At 41.8% G+C, this 19,464-nt stretch overlaps 1 protein-coding gene across 3 annotated transcripts; it reads left to right on the top strand.

Annotated features, from left to right (window-relative positions):
- The first annotated feature begins 6,458 nt into the window (after positions 1-6,458).
- On the top strand, positions 6,459-19,415 carry ATR (Ataxia telangiectasia-mutated and RAD3-like protein). 3 transcript variants are annotated; one of them, XM_088095846.1, is made up of 16 exons: positions 6,459-6,722; positions 6,831-6,975; positions 7,064-7,176; positions 7,343-7,641; positions 7,754-7,878; positions 8,047-8,191; positions 8,334-8,912; positions 9,000-9,075; positions 9,267-9,579; positions 10,436-11,689; positions 12,447-15,834; positions 15,949-16,518; positions 17,627-18,250; positions 18,540-18,734; positions 18,953-19,164; positions 19,277-19,415. In XM_088095846.1, the coding sequence occupies exons 1-15, from the start codon at positions 6,548-6,550 to the stop codon at positions 19,118-19,120; spliced, it is 8,169 nt and encodes a 2,722-aa protein (XP_087951972.1). In that variant the 5' UTR covers positions 6,459-6,547; the 3' UTR covers positions 19,121-19,164; positions 19,277-19,415. The 3 variants fall into 3 exon arrangements, with proteins under 3 accessions (XP_087951972.1, XP_087951974.1, XP_087951973.1); XM_088095848.1 differs by having other exon boundaries at positions 18,953-19,132; positions 19,235-19,367; XM_088095847.1 differs by having other exon boundaries at positions 19,235-19,362.
- The last annotated feature ends 49 nt before the right edge of the window (positions 19,416-19,464 follow it).

The following is a 19,464-nucleotide window of genomic DNA, read 5'->3' as shown; positions in this document are numbered from 1 at the left end:
ATTATAAATTTATAAATTTTAAAATGATAAGATAACTTTTAGTGACAACTTACACCAAGGTGATAAAATAAAATAATACTGATATTAGTCAATTAGAAACCATATCACCTATATAAAAATTAAACATAATTCAATTAAAAAATATAAATTTATTGAATATTTAATAAGCTTATTAAAAACTTCTTAAATTTATTATTAAAGACTTAAAACTTTTTTAAGCTTATATATATATATATATTAAAGTTTGGTTGCTGCTCTTAATTATGAAGAAGTAAACCATGAAATCGTGAGTAAAATTTAATTTTGATCAGGGGTTAGTGCGTGTATATGTAATTATTTAATCTGGTGACTTTGAACAAAGAAAGACAACTGACTCTTCTTGAGCATGTATTTATATCTATTTGTTTCACAATTCAAACAGAGATTTTGACTTTATAATCCAACCCATAGACTATCGGATTAATTTCATGATCTAAATTTTCACTTATTTACAATTCTTTTGCTCAAAAATATCTTTAGTTTAATATACTTGTACCAGAGGTGCCGGATGCCGTACGGAAGGACGCCCACATAGACGGCGCCATACGTACCGATAGAGGACGTCTACCCAAAGTAGAACGTCCGCCCAAGAGCTGGACGTCCGCCCAAAAAGTGAACGACCGCCCAAGAGCTGGACGTCCGCCCAAGAAGTGGACGTCCGCCTAAGTTGGCGTGTCCGCCCAATAATCCGGGCGTATTCACGAGCCGGACGCTCGCCCAAGGATTGTACGTCCGCCCAAGAAGTGGACGTCCGCCTTAGTTGGCGTGTCCGCCCAATAATCCGGACGTCCGCCAAACAGTCTGGACCGAGCGTCCTTAGGAACCGGACGTCCGTCCAAGGACGTCCGTCATCCGCCAGTCCGCCCAATAATCTGGTACGCATTCACGAGCCGGACGCTCGCCCAAGGATTGTACGTCCGCCCAAGAGCTGGACGTCCGCCCAAGGAGTGGACGACCGCCCAAGGAGTGGACGACCGCCCAAGAGCTGGACGTCCGCCCAAGGATTGGACGTCCGCCCGAGAGCAGGACGCCCACCTAGGGTAACATCCCTGACCGACTATCATTCCCAACCGACGCACGTTGCTGATTACACGGTTAAATGCTAATGACACATTAAAGTCCTTAACGAAGATTAAGGTATTATTGGGCCGTCCCCAGGCCCCCAAAAGGTAAAAGCCCATTACAATTCGCTATAAATAAAGGTCTCAGGTATGAACTCTAAACTAACTTGAATAACGATGCATACACGCATCACAATCGCTCTGTCATATTACTGACTTGAGCGTCGGAGTGCCTTTAGCAGGTACCCGGCCCCTCCCCAACTGGGTGTGTGGAGCAGCGCTAAGTACGGAAGGACGCCCGTCCAGCTTGGAGCAGAGAACGAAGGACCATCCGCCAGGAGAGGAGGACGTCCGCCCGGCTTGGAGTAGAGAGCGAGCGTCCGGATTGGAGGACGTCCGCCCGGCTTGGAGCAAAGAGAGAGCGTCTGGATTGGAGGACGTCCGCCCGGTTTGGAGCGTGGAACAGCGATCGTCCATCTTGGTGCCGCCCGCTCCGGTTCGTAGGATTCAGCAGTGTCCGCCCGGTCCATGTATCTTCGCCGCCCGCCCGTTCGTCTTCGACAGTAAGTTTGTGTGTTTTTACAGGGTCCCCACCGATCCGGCCGAAACATTTGGCGCCCACCGTGGGGCCGTGTGACTTCGGTTACCCAAAGGTGACCACAAGAAATGAGCACGGACAACCCCATCACCAGTACTTCATAGCCGCACGACATATGCCCTCGGCCCGTTCGGCCTCCTCATATGTAAGGACGCTCGGTCTCAGCATTGTCTCGACCGTTCAGCCTCAGCATAACCATGGACGTTCGGCCTCAACCTATTCTCGGCCATTTGGACACATATTTTCGACCTTACAAGGTACGAACACACCCTTTAAGCTAGAAATACGATCGTGTTTCCCTTATACTGCAGGTGACCAACCAATCCGGACCTAAGCGCTCGTCCGCCCGGATTCAAAGAGCGTTCGTCCAATCTGGACTCAAGCAGTCGTCCGTCCAGCTTCAAAGAGCGCCCGTCCACTTGGCTGTAGCCAACGACCGGCCGAAAAGCTTATAGTAGCGCTCATCCATCACGCCTCATGAGGCGCTCGGCCATTGGGCCTCAACTCTCGGCCGTCCGGCCTCAACATATTATTGGCCGCTCGGCCTCAACATCTATTTGGCTGCTCGGCCTCAACATCTATTGGCCGCTCGGCCTCAACATATTATCGGCCCGCTCGGCCCCAGCATATTAGGGACCGTTTGGCCTCAACCTATCCTTGGCCGTTCGACCTCAGCGTAATCGCGGCCGTTCGGCCTCCACATTTAAGAACGTTCGGTCTCAGCATAGTCTCGGCCGTTCGTCCTCAACATTTAAGACCGTACGGCCTCAGCATAGTCTCGGCCGTTCGGCCTCAACCTAGTCTCGGCCATTTGGTCATAGCATATTTTCGGCCTTACAAGGTACGGACACATATTTCTTTAAACTTGAAATTCGCTATGTTCCCTTCATGGTGCAGGTAACCGGCAACAATGGCGACGAAGGGAAAGACCGTCCGCCCTACCAAACTCCAAGCTGGTGAAAAAGAGTGTTCCAACGAGAACAACTCTCAGCTTGGTTGGGCGACGAAGCGAAGGACCGTCCGCCCTACCAAACTCCAAGCTGGTGAAAGAGTGTTCCAACGAGAACAACTCTCAGCTTGGTTGGGCGACGAAGCAAAAGACCGTCCGCCCTACCAAACTCCAAGCTGGTGAAAAAGAGTGTTCCAACAAGAACAACTCTCAGCTTGGTTGGGCAACGAAGCGAAGGACCCAAGAGCCGGCCGCCCATAACTTAGCCAAATCTGGCATTCAACAAGAGCCGGCCGTCCATAACTTAGCCAAATATGGCATTCAGAAATGACCGGCCGTCCGTAACTTAGCCAAATCTGGCATTCAACAAGAGCCGGCCGTCCATAACTTAGCCAAATCTGGCATTCAGAATTGACCGGCCGTCCGTAACTTAGCCAAATCTGGCATTCAACAGGAGCCGGCCGTCCATAACTTAGCCAAATCTGGCATTCAGAATTGACCGGCCGCCCATAACTTAGCCAAATCTGGCATTCAGAAATGACCGGCCGTCCGTAACTTAGCCAAATCTGGCATTCAACAAGAGCCGGCCGTCCATAACTTAGCCAAATCTGGCATTCAGAATTGACCGGCCGTCCGTAACTTAGCCAAATCTGGCATTCAACAGGAGCCGGCCGTCCATAACTTAGCCAAATCTGGCATTCAGAAATGACCGGCCGTCCGTAACTTAGCCAAATCTGGCATTCAACAAGAGCCGGCCGTCCATAACTTAGCCAAATCTGGCATTCAGAATTGACCGGCCGTCCGTAACTTAGCCAAATCTGGCATTCAACAGGAGCCGGCCGTCCATAACTTAGCCAAATCTGGCATTCAGAATTGACCGGCCGCCCATAACTTAGCCAAATCTGGCATTCAGAATTGACCGGCCGTCCGTAACTTAGCCAAATCTGGCATTCAGCAATGACCGGCCGTCCGTAACTTAGCCAAATCTGGCATTCAACAAGAGCCGGCCGTCCATAACTTAGCCAAATCTGGTCTTCAGCAGTCAACCGTCCGGCCATTTGTCCTCCAGGGTACGCCAAGTCGACCTCCACGAGGACCCCGCAATTCGGAGGCCATCTAGAAAATCCCTTCGCACAATAAAATTATGCTCGGGCTTGGGGGGCTTATATGTAATAACAGGACCTCCCGGCATAGGACGAGCCTCCAGCCATTTGGACGTCCGCCCAAGATGGAACGCCCGTCCAATGTGGCGAGCGTCCAAGGACGTCCGCCCAAGATGGCATGCCCGTCCAAAGTGACGAGCGTCCGCCCAAGATGGCGAGCGTCCAGCCAACCAAGACAGAACGTCATCCCAAAGAGGGGCCGTCCGCCCAAAGATGGAATTCAGGACGAGCGTCCAGCCATTTGGACGTCCGCCCAAGATGGAACGCCCGTCCAATGAGGCGAGCGTCCAGCCAACCAAGGCAGAGCGTATGTACCAGGGAGTGCAGAGCGTCACCTAAATGGCCAAATGCACATCCGCCAACCGGGTAGAACCCCTGTTTGTAAGAGAAAATTTGAAGAACTCACATGGAATTTTATCACCACAAGATAGCACCGCACTCTCTACACTCACAAAAAGTGTTCTTCAGGAAAATGCCGAGGGACGAAACGTCTGGGAAATATGTATAACCATGGCGTCAAATCTTCTCTTGTTTTAGATGATTATTCATAATCCTACGCACACTACGTGCACTAGGACTTGGGGGGCTTATGTACCAGAGGTGTCGGATGCCGTACGGAAGGACGCCCACATAGACGGCGCCATACGTACCGATAGAGGACGTCTACCCAAAGTAGAACGTCCGCCCAAGAGCTGGACGTCCGCCCAAAAAGTGAACGACCGCCCAAGAGCTGGACGTCCGCCCAAGAAGTGGACGTCCGCCTAAGTTGGCGTGTCCGCCCAATAATCCGGGCGTATTCACGAGCCGGACGCTCGCCCAAGGATTGTACGTCCGCCCAAGAGCTGGACGTCCGCCTTAGTTGGCGTGTCCGCCCAATAATCCGGACGTCCGCCAAACAGTCTGGACCGAGCGTCCTTAGGAACCGGACGTCCGTCCAAGGACGTCCGTCATCCGCCAGTCCGCCCAATAATCTGGTACGCATTCACGAGCCGGACGCTCGCCCAAGGATTGTACGTCCGCCCAAGAGCTGGACGTCCGCCCAAGGAGTGGACGACCGCCCAAGGAGTGGACGACCGCCCAAGGAGTGGACGACCGCCCAAGAGCTGGACGTCCGCCCAAGGATTGGACGTCCGCCCGAGAGCAGGACGCCCACCTAGGGTAACATCCCTGACCGACTATCATTCCCAACCGACGCACGTTGCTGATTACACGGTTAAATGCTAATGACACATTAAAGTCCTTAACGAAGATTAAGGTATTATTGGGCCGTCCCCAGGCCCCCAAAAGGTAAAAGCCCATTACAATTCGCTATAAATAAAGGTCTCAGGTATGAACTCTAAACTAACTTGAATAACGATGCATACACGCATCACAATCGCTCTGTCATATTACTGACTTGAGCGTCGGAGTGCCTTTAGCAGGTACCCGGCCCCTCCCCAACTGGGTGTGTGGAGCAGCGCTAAGTACGGAAGGACGCCCGTCCAGCTTGGAGCAGAGAACGAAGGACCATCCGCCAGGAGAGGAGGACGTCCGCCCGGCTTGGAGTAGAGAGCGAGCGTCCGGATTGGAGGACGTCCGCCCGGCTTGGAGCAAAGAGAGAGCGTCTGGATTGGAGGACGTCCGCCCGGTTTGGAGCGTGGAACAGCGATCGTCCATCTTGGTGCCGCCCGCTCCGGTTCGTAGGATTCAGCAGTGTCCGCCCGGTCCATGTATCTTCGCCGCCCGCCCGTTCGTCTTCGACAGTAAGTTTTTTTACAGGGTCCCCACCGATCCGGCCGAAACAATACTGAAATGTTAATAGTTAAGTAATAATAATAATGATATTCGTTACAATTAGTAGTGTTATTCATATTATGATTTGAATTTTAATAGTAACTTCTTAATTTCTCTGAATCGGTACACCTGCATACATTCATTTTGATGCAATGTCAGCTTATCTGTTCTTTTTTTTCTTTCAAGAATTCATTATTTTTTTTTGAATTGATCACGAAATTAGTTTACAAGTAATTTAGACTATCTATTATTTTATTTGCCTTAAAAGTACTTTGATATTTTAAAATATATTATTTTTTAAAAAATATATTTAAAAAAGTTTAAAATACCAATATCGATATATTTGTAATGTTACATGGATAAAACACTAAAACTTTGTTTACTTAAAATGAATTTGAAAAAAAATATTGAATGAATTTAAAGATAAAGTTTTTTATTGTTTATTTTGAATGAATTTTGAAGAAAAGTTTAAAATACCAATACTCGTATATTTGTAATGTTACATGGAAACAATACTAAAACTTTATTTACTTAAAATGAATTTGAAAAAAATTATTAAATGAATTTGAAGATAAATTTTTTTATTGTTTATTTAAATAAATTCTGAAAATAAATTATAGAAAATTTAAAAGTAAAATTAATATAAAATTTGATTAATATAATAAATTAAAAAAATTTACTTTTAAATTCACACGTTCAAAATCCAATCAAATAAACGAAAACAAATTTATCTCCAAATTCTGTCTGAGAGAAGAAAACGGAGAAGTTTAAAGAAGTGCAAGATACGTTGGGCCTAAGGGGTCCTTGAGTGCGTTTTATTTATTTATTTTTCTTTTGAAATATTATTTGTTTATTTGAATTGATTGAGGCCGGAAATTGAAAGAAGAATGGTTATAGGTTTGGGAGGGAAGAAAGAAAGAACAGGGCAGAAAAGAAATGAAGAAAGAAAGGCACTGAATAGTAGATGGCAAAAGCAAACCTGTCGAGTCTCATTCACGAACTCCGTGAACGCATAGCAGCCTCCTCTTCCTCTCCCATACCCAACAACCCCTCAGACGACGACGCTTTGGAGGTCAGGTTCCGTACCGTTCTTCCCAATCTTCTCCACGTCTGCGTTCTTCCTTCTTCCACCTCCTCCGGTACCTATGATTTCAATCTTCTTTTTCTTCTTCATCCTCATAATCTTCTTCGTCTTAACAATGAATGTAATGTTAGTCTTTCTTATCTTACTCTCATTACCAATGCAGACAACCAGAGAGAAGTGATTGCTGTGGTGAAGCTTATCTCTCACACCGCCAGAAACTTCCCCGGAGTCTTCTACCACGGCAAGCCCTCCGCCGTTTCCCCCGTCCTCGCGCGGATTCTCCCTTTCTTTGCCGAACCTCTCTTTCGGTCTCTCTCTCTCTCTCAACTACTCGTTCTACTTTTCTTTTTCTTTTTCTTCGTTCTCTTCTCCTCTCACTCCTCTCCCTAATTTTAGATCTCGCCACGGCGTCTTCTTCGAAGCTCTCGATTCTCTTCTCGCACTGCTTCGCTCGGGAGCCAGAGATGCTTACCGCCAGTTTTTCGTCGATTCCATGTCGCTCATTCAAGGTATTAAACTACGCATAAATTACAGTTATGAACGCGGCGTCTTTGTTCTAATAGTTCGAAACTAAGCTGCCGTTTAGTGTGTATGATTGATCGATGGTTATATGTATTCTATTTTTTTTTTGTATGGTGAATTCACTATCATATGTTTGTTTTTTTGCCTGCGCAGATATTTTATACGTGGCTTCGCTCAATGTTAATGGATCCTCCAGGGTGATGCTCAAGTGTTTTTGTGAGTTCTTTTCTGGAGTTGAAGACCTTCCGTCCTCCAACAAGCCTGCTGATGATTGTGGTTTACTGATTGACCTCACTGGTCGCAGCCGATGGCAACTGTTTGCAACGTGGATTTTGAAACTTCTCAGTAAATGCCTTACTGAAGGAACGCTCTATGTTGAAGGATTGATCCATGCGTCCTTTATTTCTGCTGCGTGCTCTCTTTTGTGCTATGGGGATGCTGACCTGCATATGGTGTGTAATGGTTGACGAAATTTAGAATTTGAGTTTGAGTTTTCACTTGATTTTACTTAAACTATTTTCTGGCCGATAACAAATTATCTGACGATTTGTGACGTTATGGAAGGCATGCTTTGACTTTGTACACACCATTGGAACGGTGACAAACTATGATCTCATTCCTTATCAGAATTTAATCCTGTCAATAACCACTATCTTGAGTGTCGACAAGGAGGGGCTTCCTGTTTTCAGGTTTGGTTTTTACTTTAAAATAATAACGTACTTGGGCTTTAGTCGCAAACTATATTCCATTAGATTCTTACATTTTGCTGCATTGCATAAATATAGATGACCTTATTTAAAACTTATTTCAGCATATGAGATTGCTTAATGACAAACATTAGGATTATATTCCTGCAGAAACATGGCTTATGATTTGTCAATGGGTATTTGCCTTAATGCACTCTACTCTGGCTGTCCAGAAGATATTGTCAAATTAACAGCCGCTGATTTAGTTAGTGTATTCCTTCAATCGATGGGGAGAACGAAAAGCCAGCAACTTAAGGTTAATATTGATACTTAGTTTATTTTAGACTAATTTAGTTAACTGGGAAGCTATTCATTGATTCACTTCTCATTCTGAAATATGAGGAATTTGAGATAGTGAATGGTTGAGGTTGAAGAGGTTCTGATAGTACTCCTTTCAGGTTGCATTATGCAGTGCCTATGCTAGGATCGCTCAAGTTTGTCCCCCTCATATCTGGAAACCAGAATATCTCATATCTGCACTTTATCATTCGGAACCATGTTTGCCTCTGATAGAGTGCTTCGAGGTAGCTCTGTCTACTCTTGGCCCACATCTTGTTCGGGGAATCCTAGGAAACAATGAGGATTTAACTGTGTTAGCATCAGAATATGAGTCAGTTGAAGGCACAAGGCTTGGCCACAAGAGGTCCATTCAGGATATGGATAATTTAAGCATCAAGAGACAAAAATTGAATGAAGAAGTTGTGGTTGCAGACGGCAGTCTTGATGTGGAATGTAAAAGTAGTTTTGTAGTCACTTGCCAAACAGTAGAAGGTTATGCTAGCCATATGAATAAATCTATTCTTTCATTTGTTGATTCATTAAATGCTCCTGCTGTCAGACTGGGTTCTTTGAGGCCAGAAATTGCTTTATCTGCACTTAGCATTTTGTGCATTACCTTCTCTGTTTATCCAGAAATTGATTTGTCTCTCAGAATCTTTCAGCAGATGCTTGCTTGGCTTCCATGGATAGCTGATAAGGTTGGTAGGTAGTTTTTCAAATTCCTGTTATCTATCTATGTATCTGTCTCTATCTATCTATCAATAAATTAACTTGGTATGTTGTAGGCAAAACAAGGAAACTCAATTACTGTAGATATTTCCACGTACCTGGAAGGAATTCACAGTGTATTGCTTGTGCAAAGTAAGCTTTACCTTGCCTATATCGATGCTGTGTTTAAATTTTTCTCTTTCCTTAGCAATAAAATGTTATACTTCTTCCCAGCTGATTAAATTACCGTATCCTTAAATTTTAAATCTACTTATATTTTAAAGTTGTGGTGTCTGCTAGTTCATGCTTCTGATTTGTATCACTTTGGAATTGCTCTCAATCAGATGGATCTCTCAAAGAACACAACCCTTTAGACGATGAGAATTACCATGTAGACCTCATACTTGTGCTTAAAATTCCCTGGACTCACATGCCTGTTGCTATTGATAATCGTTCTCCATGCAAAACAAAATGCCTTTCTCTTCAAGTAGTATCAAAGCTAGGCCCAAGCTTGAGCGAAAAAGTTGTTCTTGAAGTTTTAGATCTGGGTCTCCATGATCAAGCTGAAGAAGTCAGAACTGAAGCCGTCATTTCTATGCCAGTAATGGTTTTGTGGTCTGTTCTCGATGTTTCATCTCCTGTTTTTGAAAGGATGGAGTAAGTTAGCTGTGTGGATATTTTCTTGTACATAATTTCAAGAAACATGTTGGCTGCATTTGTCATTCAGTTAGTTTGAATACAGGTCTGTGATTTTACTCATATTAGATTTAAAATCTGAATTGCAGGAGCTGATAGAAAGACTATATTTTACTTCAACATTTTCTGTTTTCTTTGAACTCTTGGTTCTATTTCCTAGGATCGATTATGTTTTTGAATGCAACATATTTAAGATGTTTCTATAATTATCACAACATTCAATATTCAAATGGTAAGACTGCATTCTCTATAGTGAGCTGTTCCTTTATATTTCACCTTTTCAATATTTGTTTCTTCTTGTTGAGATCTCATGTCAAATATAAATATTAGGTGGAAGAGGTCAAGGCAGAATGCCCATGTCAAGTAGCTCATTTTACTCAGTGTGTGACGCTTGACATCTTGACCCAAATTCATGTTGACATCGTAACTGTCGACCAAAAGTCTTCCTAGTTGTGTTTTATCATGTTTTAGATATCCAATCCTGGGTAATGGTAGGGGGTGGGGGTATTTTTAGATCCCAGTTTAACTATAGATATATGGTGAAAGTAAATTTTAAAAAAGGCTTGGACAATCCTCACCTAATGAGCTAGCTTTTTGGGGTTGACTTTGACCCAGATCAAATTCAAGAGTTTTCAACAGTTTTCTGCATTCCAAATTTATTATAGTTGACCATTGTTCTTAAGCAAGTTTTTTTATTTTCCCCATCATGTATCTGCTTGTTAATTTTTTCGAATTAGTTGGATTTGTGTGTCTTAAAATTTTGGAGAAACAAATCCTCTGGTAACCAGGTGGTTTGCTTTTTCTATCCAACACGCAGGTATGTAAAAAGAGATAATGAGAAGGTTAAGAAATTTCTTCCCACATCTCTTGGTCTTCTATCATGTCTTTATGGATGCAAAAGATCTATATCTGGTTCGAATATCAACGAATGCAAATTATTTGTAAATGTGAAAAGTGGAAGAACATGTTCAACAGTAGATTGTTTACTGCAAGGCTTCTTCTGTTCAAAATGCAATGGCAGTTTTATTTGCAATCTGGATAAGAAGCATGCTCCAATCGTTCTCCAATCTGGTACACATGGAGCAGATCCAGATTTTAGTTTTGACAATATTTTCATTCAACTTCAATCTTTGTTTTTTGAACTTCTATTTGACGAGTCATCAGAAGAAGTCCAACTTTCCTGTGTGAGAATTATTCATCAGATCCTTGCACATGGAGCCTCTGATATTCTGCTAAAAACAAGATTTAAGTGGATAAAATGTGTGGAGTATCTTCTTACTTGCAGGAGTAAGGAATTGAGAGAAGCATTTTGCAGTCAGATTAGATTCTTTGTGGATAATCTTATTTTGAGTTCAATTTTTTCTGGAGATGCTGATAAAAGCAAGGAAGAAAAATTTCTAGATACACTTAAACATTCCATGACCATAGCTGGTAGTCCACATATATTGGAGACATTAATGGAATGTACAGCAGAAATAATGGTTGCTGTCAATATGGATAGCAAACTTTTCATATGTTCTCTTATACTGCTTGTTGATCAACTAGATAGCACACACATGACTGTGAGAATGAATGCATCCAGGTTAATACACAGATCTTGCTATTTCCATCTTAAAGGAGGCCTTGAGTTAATTCTTTCAAAAGATGTCTGTATTTGTACTGAACTGTATGATTATCTCTCAGAGAGACTTGCCAGCCGCCCAGTCTTAGTGAGGGAGTTTGCAGAAGCTGTTTTTGGTGTTGAAACAAAAGAACTTGTCAAGAAAATGATTCCTTTTGTTCTCCCAAAGCTTGTCGTGTCTCACCATAATAGTCAAGCAGTTGGCACCTTATATGAGTTAGCCAAGTGTTTGAACACTGACTTGGTGCCTTTGATAGTTAATTGGCTACCAAAAGTTCTTGCTTTTGCGCTTCATCAAACTGATGACCAACAATTAATTACAGCTGTGCAGTTTTACCATGTACAGACTGGCTCTGACAAGCAGGAAATATTTGCGGCTGCTTTGCCTGCTCTTCTAGATGAACTTATATGCTTTACAGATGGTGGCAATTCAGATGAGATAGCTAGAAGGTATTTGTTTATATTTCTGAAACTTGATTTTAATTCGGTTCCTGAGTGGAAAACTTTCATACCTGGATATTAATCTTTGAAATTTGCGTTTTTGAGGGAAACTATGTTTACTGTCATCTCAGGTTTAGCTATATCAAGGATTATGTATGTTAGGGTTGTTTGTTCGACGTCATCTCTGGTAATGTGATGATGGATTAAATATCCCCACCCTTGCTAGGCGGTTATAAAAATATGTTCTTAGGTATCTTTATTCTCAGGAAAATTAGGCCTTCTCTTTTTAAATTGTTTTTATTCCCACGGCAATGGTGTTATTGTCTACAATAACTACCTATTCCCACTGCATTCTTTTACTTTTTTTTTTTAATTTTTGTTTTTCAATTTTTAAATTAAATAAAATTTAATTTTTTTTCTTAAATATATTAAATACCAGCCAAGCATGTTTGTGGGGAATATCTTTCTTGGTATAATATTCCAGAGAATGATTCCTGGAATTACAAAATCATACCTTTAAACAAAAAGCCCCTTACTTGTTTGTATTTGTTCTTGATTGACAGAAATTGGTTTGTTTCACATTTTGAAATTCTTTTCTTGATTAGCAACTTTTTTAAATCTCAGATTTATTTGGGGTACTTGTATAACCTTCCATCATAAAGAAAAGAAGGACTCCTACTTTAGTCCAGAGTTATAATGAAAAAAAATGGCAATTGAACGGAAGTTTTGCTTGTCCTTGATTCATTATTCTTCTGTTTGTTGACAGGTTAGCAAAAGTGCCTGATATGATTAAAGACATTGCCAAAGTTCTCACTGGTGCAGAAGATCTCCCTCTGTTTTTGAGGAATCATTTTGTAGGTCTTCTTAACAGCATAGACAGAAAATTGCTCCATGCTGATGATTTTATGCTGCAGAGGCAATCACTGAACCGTATTGAGTTGCTGATTAGAATGATGGGTCCTCATCTTAGTACTTATGTGCCAAAATTGATGGTTCTTCTCATGCATGCTATAGCTAAAGAACCACTGCAAAAGGAGGGTCTGTCTGTCTTGCACTTTTTTATAAAGCAATTGTCTAAAGTATCTCCATCTAGCATTAAGCATATTATTTCTCAAGTTTTTGCTTCCCTCCTTCCGTTCCTGGAGAGAGACAAAGAAAATCCCTCGATACATTTGGACAAGGTGGTAACCATTTTAGAAGAACTTGTTCTTGATAACAAGGTTATCCTAAAGCAACATATATGTGAGTTTCCCCCATTGCCCAGCCTTCCTGCATTGGCAGAAGTGAACAAAGCAATTGAGGATGCTCGTGGAACTATGACTTTGAAGAACCAATTGCAAGTTGTTGTTGATGGTTTAAATCACGAGAACTTAAATGTGAGGTATATGGTAGTGTGTGAGCTTCGCAAGCTTCTGGACTCAAGATGGAAGGATGTTACTGATTTGATAACTGCTGAAGCTGGTTCAGACTTGGATGTTTTGAGTTCTTTGATAACATCATTATTAAGAGGATGTGCAGAAGAATCAAGGACTGCAGTTGGACAGCGGTTGAAGTTAGTCTGTGCTGATTGTCTTGGATCCCTTGGTGCTGTTGACCCTGCAAAAGTAAGAGGTTTTTCATGCCAGCGTTTTAAAATTCAATGCTCTGATGATGACCTCATATTTGAACTGATCCACAAACATCTAGCTCGAGCATTTAGATCTGCACCTGATACTGTTATTCAAGACTCTGCTGCATTGGCTATACAGGAGTTGCTAAAATTTGCTGGTTGTGAAGCATCACTGGACGAAAATGCTCCAACTACTACATCACAAGCACAAAAGGATGAGGGTAGTTGCAATGCTGTTGTATCTAAGACTAAGAGTACTAATGGTAGTAAAGGGATGAATAATAGGGGCCATAAATTATGGGATCGGTTCTCGAATTATGTGAAAGAGATAATAGCCCCATGCTTAACATCTAGGTTTCAGCTTCCTAAAGTAGCTGCTGATTCAACATCTGCCGGTCCTATTTACCGCACATCAATGTCCTTTAGAAGGTGGATATTCTTTTGGATAAGAAAACTAACTGCACATGCTACTGGATCTCGTGCAAGCATCTTTAATGCTTGTCGTGGTATTGTGCGTCATGATATGCAAACAACCATATATTTACTTCCATACCTGGTTCTCAATGCTGTTTGTCATGGTACTCAGGAGGCACGACAAGGCATAGCAGAAGAAATCCTGTCTGTTCTTGATGCAGCTGCATCAGAGAATAGTGGTGCTTCAGTTCATGGATTCAGTGGTGGTCAAAGTGAAGTTTGTATTCAGGCAGTATTTACTCTTCTTGATAACCTAGGACAATGGGTGGATGATGTTGAACAGGAGCTTGCTCTTTCTATTTCTCAGTCATCAGTTTCTAAGCAACAAAAGTCAAAGGTCCAAAAGTCAAGTTCATTTACAGATCAGGTCCAACCCCATTTACAGTGTAAATATGTCACAGAGCTTCTGTCTGTGATTCCAAAGGTGACTCTTGCTAGAGCCTCCTTTAGGTGTCAGGCTTACGCAAGGTCCTTGATGTACTTTGAGTCATATGTGAGGGAAAAGTCAGGTTCTTTTAACCCTGCTTCTGAGAGGAGTGGCATCTTTGAGGACCAAGATGTTTCACATCTAATGGAAATTTATAGCTGTTTGGATGAGCCAGATGGACTATCCGGCTTGTCTTGTTTGAGTAAATCTTTGAGGTTGCAAGATCAGCTGTTAATGAACAAAAAGGCTGGGAATTGGGCTGATGTTTTAACTTCTTGTGAACAAGCTTTGCAGATGGAGCCTACCTCATTTCAGAGGCATTCTGACGTCCTTAACTGTTTACTAAATATGTGCCACCTTCAGGCCATGGTCACTCATGTTGATGGTTTAATTTCTAGGTTTCCTCAGTACAAGAAATCATGGTGCATGCAAGGTGTGCAGGCAGCCTGGAGGCTTGGCCGGTGGGATTTGATGGATGAGTACCTTGGTGGAGCTAAAGAAGACGGTTTAGTTTGTAGTGGCTCTGAAAGTAATACTTCATTTGACTTGAATGTTGCAGTGATTCTCCAGGCAATGATGAAAAGGGACCGTTTCTCTGTAGCAGAAAAAATTGCTTTATCCAAGCAGTCACTAATTGCTCCCCTTGCTGCTGCAGGAATGGATTCTTACATGCGAGCCTACCCATTTGTTGTTAAACTGCACTTTCTAAGGGAATTGGAGGACTTTCATTCTCTTCTGGATAATAACTCTTTCTTAGAGAAGTCTTTTCACTTAGATGATCAAGCTTTCTCTAAATTACTGGACAACTGGGACAATCGACTCAGGTTTACACAGTCATCACTCTGGGCGAGGGAGCCCCTCCTGGCTTTCAGAAGACTGGTATTTGGTGCAAGTGGCCTTGGTGCTCAAGTTGGGAATTGCTGGCTTCAATATTCAAAACTGTGTCGCCTGGCTGGTCATTATGAAACAGCCAATAGAGCAATTTTGGAAGCTCAGGCCTCTGGGGCCCCTAATGTCCACATGGAAAAAGCAAAACTTCTTTGGAGCACACGGCGGTCTGATGGTGCCATTGCAGTGCTGCAACAATCTCTCTTGGACATGCCTGTTGAGGTTTTAGGTTCTGCTGCAATATCATCTATTACTAGCTTGTCTCTCTTACCACTAAATACACAGCCTGTTCTTTGTGAAAGTCAGACCATGAATGAAAATAGAAACATTGCAAAGACCCTTCTTCTGTACTCAAGGTGGATCCATTACACTGGGCAGAAACAGAAGGAAGATGTAATAAGTCTTTATACCAGGGTGAGGGAACTGCAACCTAAATGGGAGAAAGGGTACTTTTATATTGCTAAGTATTGTGATGAGGTGCTTGGTGATGCCAGGAAACGGCAGGAGGAGAATTCTGAACTTGGTCCTAGAAAGATTCCTTCAGCAACTGTTGTTGGCTCATCAAACCTGAATGGTGAGAAGCGATGGTGGACCTATCTTCCTGATGTACTATTATTCTATGCAAAAGGACTTCACAGAGGACACAAAAATTTATTTCAGGCACTTCCAAGGTTATTAACCCTGTGGTTTGACTTTGGAAGCATGTATCAAAGAAGTGGTTCATCAAACAAGGATTTAGTGAATGTACATTTGAAGGTGAGTAGAGAAATTTCTTCCCTCTACTGTTTTCTTTGTGATCAAGACGTCAAAACTCTTAATCTGCATTTGTAGTTTTTATACTATTTGCTTTCTTTTCTTTCACTTTGGCAGGTAATGAGTATTATAAGAGGCTGTTTGATGGAATTACCAACATACCACTGGTTGACAGTGCTACCTCAATTGGTTTCAAGGATTTGTCACCAGAATGTCGAGACTGTTCGACTGGTTAAACTTATCATTACCTCTGTTCTGCGCCAGTATCCACAACAAGGCTTATGGATAATGGCTGCTGTTTCAAAATCCACTGTTCCTTCAAGGCGGGAAGCAGCAGCTGAAATTATACAAGCTGCTCGTAAAGGTTTCAGCCTAGGAAGTAAGGAGAACAGTTTATTTGTTCAATTTGCTACACTGATTGATCACCTGATCAAGTTATGCTTCCATGCTGGTCAGTCAAGATCAAGGACAATTAATCTCTCAACTGAATTCAGTTCTCTGAAGAGGATGATGCCCCTGGGAATTGTAATGCCAATTCAACAATCTCTTACTGTTAATCTTCCTACATGTGATGGGAATCTGGGTGGTTCACTTATGTCTAATATCTTTTCGGCTACAGATCTTCCTACTATATCTGGCATTGCTGATGAGGCAGAAATTCTTTCTTCTCTTCAGCAGCCTAAGAAAGTAAGCTAATGATTTTCTACCTTAATATTTTTTTCTGATTCTGGAGTATGCAGTTCACTTATTTTAAATGCAAGGGTGGTGTTTCGCTGGTTTTGGGGTTTCCACATAATTTCAGTTGAGCAGGCATAGGTTCAGGGGAAGTATATATTAGAAGGAATAAGGGTAACAGACAGTTATACCTGTCTGTGAGGTGGGTTGTTGTAAACAGACTATTATATATAGTCTATACAGGGGTTGTTTTAAGTAGTTTTTTGGGGAAAATTGTAAGTAAAAGGAAGGGAGAGACAGATCATGTTAGAGAATGGAGGGTCTATGAGAGAAGAAAGGGAAAACAGAGGACTTAACTGCTAGTCAGTTAAGTGGGTTTGGGAAAGAGGCCTATATAAGGACCTCTTATTATGGATTCTTGTTTCTTTCTTGTGAATACACACCCATTATTCATTCCATACTGTGTGGTGTTTGTTTCTGTGAGCGTAAGAGTGTGAGTGAGTTAGATTTCTTACCTGAATCTCTAACAGATCCTCTCAAAAGACCTGGGATTTGTGTGTACCAGTCACTAGATACTGACCAAGCTGTCTAGTTTTCATAGGAAGATCATCCAAGAACCTGTCTTAGAGTTCTTTACAGTGTAAATAAAATCTGGGTACCTATCATACTGCTTATTCTGCTTATTGTATTACATTTTTCCTATAGCATCAATTAACTTAATGGTTGGAGCGGCCAATTGGGCAGAGTATTGTGAGCATGTGGCCTGCTACAAGCATTAGTTGGTCTCTAATTAGGAGAAAGTGGCTGGGGATAAGAACTGCATGGAAGTTCTTTAAGGGGTTGCTTTTCAATTATTGATATTTGATCAATATTCCTAACAGGAATTTGGCGTTGTATTTATTTTCAAACTCATTGCAAAGATGGCAGTACTGTTTTCCTTCCACTGGACCATTTTTACTTAGTAGAGTTATCAATTTTCATTAAATGTCATCTGCTTAAGATACTGGATAGGTCTAGCGAACTTGTTTTCCCAATGAACCCACCGATAGAGAATGTCATTATTTTGTTGTCTACTGTCTTGTGTTCACCATCTTTTTAATTAATACCCCTTTCATTTCAGATTGTTCTATTAGGCAGTGATGGTCTTGAGCGCCCATTTCTTTGCAAACCAAAGGATGACCTTCGGAAAGATGCTCGCATGATGGAGTTTACTGCAATGATCAATCGATTGCTGTCCAAATATCCTGAGAGTCGTCGAAGGAAGCTTTATATTCGAACATTTGCTGTGATTCCTCTGACAGAAGACTGTGGCATGGTAGAGTGGGTGCCGCACACTCGTGGACTGCGGCACATTCTTCAAGACATCTATATTACCTGTGGAAAATTTGATAGGCAGAAAACTAATCCTCAAATTAGACAAATTTATGATCAATGTCAAGGTAAAATGCCAGGGGATGAGATGCTAAAGAACAAAATCCTTCCAATGTTTCCTCCCGTTTTCCACAAATGGTTCCTGACAACATTTTCAGAGCCTGCTGCATGGTTCAGGGCCCGTGTTGCTTATGCTCACACGACTGCAGTTTGGTCCATGGTTGGGCATATTGTGGGACTGGGTGATCGGCATGGTGAAAATATTCTTTTTGATTCTACAAGTGGTGATTGTGTTCACGTTGATTTCAGTTGCCTATTTGACAAAGGTTTGCAATTGGACAAGCCTGAGCTTGTTCCTTTTAGGCTAACTCAGGTAATAGAACCACATAATTGGAAAATATTTTGCAAATCAATCCTATTATTTTACTTTTTCCTCTGCTGAACACAGAAATTGGCCACAATTAGCATTAGTCTTACTTCCCAAGGCTATTAAACTTACAAGTCCTACACTTATAATTTTGGGGAAAAAAATTCATCACTACTTAGAAGTAAAGATTATGATTTGTGGCACCTATCAACACCTAGCTTTGCTAATTAATTTTGTTTCTCATATTAATGAATGCTTGCATAAATGTTCTAACGGATTGCAACAAAATCTACAGAACATGATCGATGGCTTAGGAATAACTGGATATGAGGGTATCTTTTTGAGGGTTTGTGAAATTACACTTTCAGTACTGAGGTCGCACAGGGAGACTCTCATGAGCGTGCTCGAAACTTTCATCCACGATCCTCTTGTGGAATGGACGAAATCTCACAAGTCCAGTGGTGTAGAAGTTCAAAATCCACATGCACAGGTTTGGGATTCAGTTTTTGTTTTCATATTGTTAATGTAATAAATTTTATCACCATCTGCAATTTATCATTCTTTTCATCGAGGATTTATATGAAAATAATATAGAAAAAGTTCCAATTGATATGCCTTTGTTGTTTTGTATCCGTTTAAGCATATAATTGTTGCAAGACACTAGAGCAATTAAATATAATTGTTGTAATTATCTCTGGATTTTATCAGAGAGCAATTAGTAATATTGCGGCAAGGTTACAAGGAGTAGTTGTTGGGGTTGGAGCTGCGCCATCATTGCCACTTGCTGTAGAAGGTCAAGCTCGTAGACTAATTGCTGAAGCAGTCTCTCTCAAGAATCTTGGAAGGATGTACATATGGTGGATGCCTTGGTTTTGAAGATTTGGATGGGTAGAGAAGTTTTTCCATGTCTTTTCATACAGGTACGATATGATGTCATTAGTTTCATTTCCTTTATTTAATTTGAGTGTTTATGTGGATATATACATACAGAGAGTCAATCTATAAACTGAACAAATGAATGCATGGATGAAGGTGGTTCTGCTTTTGGTCAAAGAGTTACAATACCATTCTGCCAAAAGATTTGGATGAGTGGAGCTTGACGCCCCCATAGTTTGCATGTACACCTTGCTCTGCTTCGCAGGGATCCATCCCTTAGAAGCATGTTTAAAAGGTGCTGCTATTTGATTGTATATAATCTTTTAACATACTTACCAACCACT

This window comes from Vigna umbellata, chromosome 8 (assembly GCF_029865625.1).
Source record: "Vigna umbellata cultivar VRB3 chromosome 8, Vumbellata_1.0, whole genome shotgun sequence".
NCBI classification, from domain to species: Eukaryota; Viridiplantae; Streptophyta; class Magnoliopsida; order Fabales; family Fabaceae; genus Vigna; species Vigna umbellata.
Note: the sequence above shows the minus strand (reverse complement) of the source record. Positions and strands in the feature narration are given on the sequence as shown.

Excerpts from the sequence above, each read along its gene's own strand:
- ATR (XM_088095846.1), top strand. The coding sequence starts at position 6,548 with ATGGCAAAAGCAAACCTGTCGAGTCTCATTCACGAACTCCGTGAACGC. Across the intron at positions 7,177-7,342 it reads TTCCATGTCGCTCATTCAAG|ATATTTTATACGTGGCTTCG; the intron begins GTATTAAACTAC and ends TTGCCTGCGCAG. Across the intron at positions 7,879-8,046 it reads GAGGGGCTTCCTGTTTTCAG|AAACATGGCTTATGATTTGT; the intron begins GTTTGGTTTTTA and ends ATATTCCTGCAG.